The sequence below is a fragment of the Bidens hawaiensis genome, unplaced genomic scaffold (assembly GCF_021521415.1).
Source record: "Bidens hawaiensis isolate Kalapana, Puna unplaced genomic scaffold, B.hawaiensis_p1.1 tig00001087_1, whole genome shotgun sequence".
In the NCBI taxonomy this organism is placed as follows: Eukaryota; Viridiplantae; Streptophyta; class Magnoliopsida; order Asterales; family Asteraceae; genus Bidens; species Bidens hawaiensis.
The window spans coordinates 1,297,786-1,303,785 of NW_027491062.1; the positions used below are offsets into that span (position 1 = coordinate 1,297,786).

The following is a 6,000-nucleotide window of genomic DNA, read 5'->3' on the forward strand; positions in this document are numbered from 1 at the left end:
AAGAGAATTAAAAGTAAAGAATCAGTAAAAGTTGAATTCGGACTTGAAACATCTTTTAGAACTCAGGTAATTCGGGTTTTTTATTATATTTTAGCAAAGAGAAAAACTAACGGAAAAACAAGGAAACAACAGAAGAAATCACTCCAAAGCCTCAAATAATCACAAAACCAAACATCCTCAAACGTTTATATAACAAGTTACAACTCAAAAACACACTTATTCAAGAACAACAAATTATTCACTCAACACGCGCAGACAAAAAAAAAAGTTCACATCTTGTAATAATCTTTGCACAACGTAACAAAACGACTGCAAAAACTTTGCTCAAATTATCAAACTTCTGTCGTGTTCTCAGTCACCCCGTTTTCGCTTTCTGGCTCGTGTTGCTTGTCAAATTTACTAAAATCTCCCTTAGCCATGAACAGCTGCGCGTGATGATGCTTACAGTAAAGCTTATGTTCATGAGTCACATAGTTTGATGGGCTTATGTGGCACCCGCCATAGCTGCATCTGAAACATGCCTTGTGGTATGCGCCTCCATCAACACCAACCTGAAAAACAACCATTAAGATTATAAAAGGTTATAAGTTTTATACGTAATTGAGGTGTTTAATTGCTTGAATATTTGAAGTCATGAAGGTTAAATCACCTAGGGGTGTGCAAGAAACCGAAAAAACCGAAAAAATTAAAACCAAACCGAAACAAAAACCGACGATTTGGTTTTATGCTTTTGTAAAAACCGAACTAACGGTTCGGTTTTGGTTTTGCATGTAATAAAAACTGAAAAACTGAACCGAACCGAATTTCTAAATATTTATTATTTTTTTATGTTTTATCGTAAGTAATTTAGAATAATTTAATAAATATGTAACTCAAATATTTTTGGTCAAGTGTATAGTCTATTAGTTAACAATTAACAAAATTATTTACACCTAAATTCATTAATTTTTACCAACTTTTTTTCGGCCTAAAATTTCCAAGATCAAATGGCAAAAACCGAAATAAACAGAAATCGAACAGAAATCAAAACGAAAACCGAAACACCAAGACCGAATGGTTTCAAAAAACCCAAAAATCAAAGTTTTGGTTTTAGCCCAAAACCGCACCACGCACACCCCTAAAACACCAATTTAAAAAACAACATCAAGATCATTAAAGGTTACATCTTTTCTACATAAATGAAATCTTTATATATTTTTTGAGGTGTCTGATTGTTTAAATATTTGAATTATTGATACTTTTTTGAATTTTCTTTACCTTTTCAAGCGGGTAGACGGTTTTCTTGCAAGCTATACACTTGTCTTGTGTCCCACCAAACATACTTGATACTCTGTTGTTGGACTGACCCTAAAAGTTTTACACTTCAAGTATTAGCATCCCAATTATCAAACAAACATGTTCATGAACGTTACAAGGTTACCGCTAATAATTTTAAAAACAATTAGATATTAATATTTACATCGATTGTGATATTAATTGTAGAGTACCTGATCAGATGATCTAGCAGTTTTGGGGGCACCTACACGAAAAAAAACAGATTATAATCTTATATAATATAAATCTCGGTATACAATATTATCTTATTTTGTCGTTATTGAAGCGTATTTAAGACTAACTAACCTTCAAAACTCTTGTCCAAACTGCTGGTCAGTTTAAAGAGTTGATCAAAGTGAGGTTGGCAGTACAACACTCCTTCAAAAGAGCTGTAATTGCTCAACTGCAATTACAATACATGAACTAAATAAACCCTCAAATATTCAATAAAAGTTATACCAAAAAAAATAATAAATTCATTTGTGGTTATTTAAAATCAACAACCACAGAAGCACACACATATCATAATTCATAAATATCATTCAAGCCATTAAAGCCAACAAAAAACTTAAAAATTATCAATTAGCAAGAAATCTCTATCAAATGAAGCAAATTTTTTAAATTTGTTACCTTAAATCAAGAATCATACAAAACCAGATCAAATAAGCAAAAACATTCATTAATGGTAACAAACAAACCTCATATTATTATTAGATCTATAGCATAACCATAATTAAAAATTTCACAAAATGATCCAATCACAATAGAGAGGCAGGTAAGCAGGCAACAAGCTGCGTCGCAGCCCCTTTAGAATGACAAATCCGATCCTAATGAAAACAAAGTTATAGCAGACAAACAAAAAGATTTATTTTTGTTACTTCAAATCAAGAATCACAAAAATCCCGGATCATAAACATCAAGAAAGATTTATTTATCCATTAATCCAAATACACAACCAAATCATCAAGAAACATTCAATCAACCAATAAAAGTACCAACTTTACCACTTTGGTTACTTTAAATCAAGAATCACACCAAACCCATATCAAAAACACCATAAAGAATCATTAAACATCAAAATCTAACATACCCAGAAGCATAATTCAACACAAACATAACAAAAATAGTCAAAAAATATTAAAAAAAAAACAACCTTAAGGGTACCCTTGCAATGATGACATCTAAAACAAGCCCTGTGGTAAACCTTATTATCAACAGTGAGTTCATCCACCAAGTACACGGTCTTCTCACAAGCCTTACACTTTTGTGTTGTACCACCATAAGAAGCCATTATTATTATTATTATGATCTTTTTTTGTGTATAATTGTTCAAAGATTTAATAAAAATGAATACCAAATTCAAAGATCAAATCAAGAAACCAAGAAAATGAATAAAGGAGACAAATTTCTGCGATGAAATCAGCTAAGACTTGTCCCTTGAATGCTGGACGAGGCTTATAGGTGATCGTGTGCTCCCCTAATTCCAGCGCCCATTTTGTCAGCCTTCCTGAGAGCGCGGGACGCCGCAAGACTTGCTGGATGTTGTAATCAGTCAGGACTTCAATAGGATGACCATTGAAATATCTGTGAAGCTTGCGCGACGCATGCGTTAATGATAAAACTAACTTTTCTATGATGGTGTAGCGCGTCTCAGGATCTGTCAGCACCCGACTTACATAATAAATTGGTGTTTGGATTCCCTTGCGATCCACCAACAATACTGCGCCAATGGCGCGTTCTCCTGCTGACAGGTATAATGTTAAAGTTTCACCAGGTAGTGGAGCTGTGAGCGCAGACAGATTTGTCAGACATTCTTTTATCTCACTGAAGGCTTGCTCGGCTTCAGTCGTCCACTTGAATTGGCTTTTCTTTAAGCAATTTCTCAATGTGTTAATGAATGGGGTAGATTTGCTTGCATGGTTTGCTAGGAACCTATTAATTGATACCAATCTACCATTCAACTTCTGAACTTCCTTCATGGTGGATGGTGAGGGCATGCTGAGGATAGCCTCCACCTTCTCTGGGTTCACTTTGAAACCATCCTTGGTGACCATTACGCCGAGAAATTTCCCTTCTTCCACGCCGAATGTGCATTTGCTCGGGTTGAGCTTCATGTTTACTTCCTTTAGGCGCCGAAGGGTTTCGTCGATGTCTTTGAGCATTTGTTTTTCCTCCCTGCTTTTAATCACCAAATCATCCACGTAGACTTCTAAGTTTTTCCCAATCTGCTCGTTGAAAATTGTATCCATGAGTCTTTGGTAAGTGGCTCCTGCATTCTTCAAACCAAAGGGCATTTTTGTGTAACAAAAAACACCCTTGTCAGTTCTGAAAGCAGTCTTGTGTTCATCCTGCGGTGCCATTTGAATTTGGTGATAGCCCTTATAGGCATCCAGGAAACATTTGAGCTTAAATGGCGCCACAGAGTCCACCTTCGCGTCAATGTTTGGGAGGGGGTAACAATCTTTTGGACACGCTTTGTTGAGGTCTTTGAAATCAATGCACATTCTCCATGACCCATTGCTCTTCTTTACCATCACAGGATTGGCTACCCATGTTTGGTATCGTATTGGCGAATGATATTCGCGCGCAGTAGATCTTCTACTTGCTCATTCATGGCCTTTGCCTTCTCGTCTCCCATGACTCTTTTCTTTTGAGCAATTGGCTCTACAGACTTGAATGTGTTGAGAGAGTGCTGAGCCAGGTCTCGCGGAACCCCAGTCATATCAGAATGCTGCCACGCGAAGACTGACGTATACGTTGTGAGCAATCTTTTCATTCTCACCCTTGTGTCATCTGATATCGTAGCTCCGATTGTGATTGTTTGTTCTGGGAATTTTGGGTTGAAGATCCATTTCTCTGGCGCGTTGTTTGCCATTGGAAGCTTCATTCTCCCTTCTCGAGGTATACTTGTTACTGCGCATAAATGATCTCGATACACAAATGTTACTCCTGTTGGTGTTGGGAACCCCAATGCGCCATGCGCTGGTGATGGTATGGCGTTGAATTGGGCAATCGTTCCTCTACCCAAGATCATACTATGGCATGAAGTAGTGGGCAAGACCAGAAAGTTGACAATTTCAGCTCGCTTGTGCTTCTCATCCCCCATGGTTAGTTCAAATTGTATCTGACCTAGGGGGGTGAATAATTTCGTTTGAGACACCTGAGATTGGTGCACTCACAACTTCGAGCCTTGCTTGGTCTTCTGGATCCAACTTCCTGAAACATTGCTCATACATGATGTCTGACTCACTACCGGTGTCCACCAGGACTCTTGACACCTCATAATGAGCGATGTGTGCAGTGATGACTAGAGGACTGCTGATAGACGGGCCTCCTCTGATTCTTGGAAAGATTACTTGTTGCTCGCGCCAATCCCCTTGGATTTGCGCGCTTCTCTTCCTCGATCCTTGCCCTTGCCTTCCTCCTTCAGCTACACAGATTCTTTTGAATTTTTTACTGGCTGAGGCTCCGTCTGGTTGCTCGTTCTCTGGTCTTGGGTTTTTTACTAGGTGAGCCAACCTGCCTGATTTTACATCTTTTTCGATCGCATCTTTCAAATGGTGGCATGCATCGGTGTTGTGCCCTGTGGATTTGTGAAACTCACAATATTTGCCACTGTTTGGTGGTCCTTTATGGAGTAATGGTCTGGGGCTTTTAAACTGGACATTCTCTGTGCTTAACACTTGCGAAGGCGTTTTGGTGAGGGGAGCCCATATTCTTGGTAGAGGTCTATTAGGCTCTCTGCCGCCTTCCTTCTTGTCACCCTCTCCGCGATTAAGAATGTCTTTTTGGGGCTGGGGTGAACTTTGTTGCGCTTGCTTTTCTGCGGGAGAGTAATTGGTTTGTTGCAACCTGGACCATACGGAGTTTTGTTTGCCCCTCCTTTCATTGTTGCGTGGTGCTTCTGTTTAATGCCCTCTGTCTCTTGCTCTGTCTTGGGCAATTTGTTTTTCATTTCGCGCGAAGACTCGCGATGCTTCCATAAGCTTAGCCCAAGTGGTTGGCATGCCTTCTCTGCTCACGAGAGCTCTGCGGAGTTGATCACTGCGCGCACCTTGTATAAAGGCAACGCGCAAGAGTTGTTCAGTGATGCCTCCAATTGCAAGAGATTCCTGATTGAAACGGGTTATGTAGTCCTCAATGGTTTCATCATTCCTGCGCACGCAGTGCATGATGTCATCAGGGTCGCGCGTGTGTCTGCGCTGCTGTACAAAGTGAGCTTGGAACTTTTCCAATAGCTCTTCGAACCCATCGATTTGTCCTGTCGGCAAGCTTTCGAACCAGACACGCGCTGCGCCCGTGAGGCAGCGAGCAAACATGTGACACCATGTTGGCATCGTCCAGCTTTCTAGGTTTCCAGTGTTGTAAAAACCTTGTAAGAAATCATCTGGATCTGTTGTACCATCGTACTTGCCTAAACCACTTGGCATCTTGGTTTTGTGTTGAATGGGAGCCTTCGCAATGCGCTCAGTGAATTTTGAATGTTTTACCAAGATGGCTGGCCTATATGGTGTGGTTACGTCCACTTGCTCTTTCGCTTGTGGGTTGTATGGTGTGTATAGATCCATATCAGCTTTGGCTCCAGGTGCTATGTTCATGTGTGCGCGAAGCTGTGAACCTCCTGCATGAGTGTCTCGATTCTTCCTCATGCTGTGCACCTCTTCTTCATCACTAATATCAGCGTGT

The 6,000-nt window shown here is 39.7% G+C and overlaps 1 protein-coding gene across 1 annotated transcript; it reads right to left on the reverse strand.

Annotated features, from left to right (window-relative positions):
* Positions 1-131: 131 nt before the first annotated feature.
* Positions 132-2,719, reverse strand: LOC143558427 (LIM domain-containing protein WLIM1-like). The gene is made up of 5 exons (XM_077047268.1): positions 2,468-2,719; positions 1,621-1,717; positions 1,488-1,519; positions 1,258-1,347; positions 132-551 (listed from the first exon to the last, which is right to left on the reverse strand). The coding sequence occupies exons 1-5, from the start codon at positions 2,603-2,605 to the stop codon at positions 333-335; spliced, it is 576 nt and encodes a 191-aa protein (XP_076903383.1). The 5' UTR covers positions 2,606-2,719; the 3' UTR covers positions 132-332.
* Between the last annotated feature and the right edge of the window lie 3,281 nt (positions 2,720-6,000).

Coding starts and splice junctions, on each gene's coding strand:
- LOC143558427 (XM_077047268.1), bottom strand. CDS start 2,605: ATGGCTTCTTATGGTGGTACAACACAAAAGTGTAAGGCTTGTGAGAAG. Junction 1,520..1,620: donor TTTGGACAAGAGTTTTGAAG/GTTAGTTAGTCT, acceptor TTTTTCGTGTAG/GTGCCCCCAAAACTGCTAGA. Junction 1,348..1,487: donor CTGCTAGATCATCTGATCAG/GTACTCTACAAT, acceptor TAAAACTTTTAG/GGTCAGTCCAACAACAGAGT.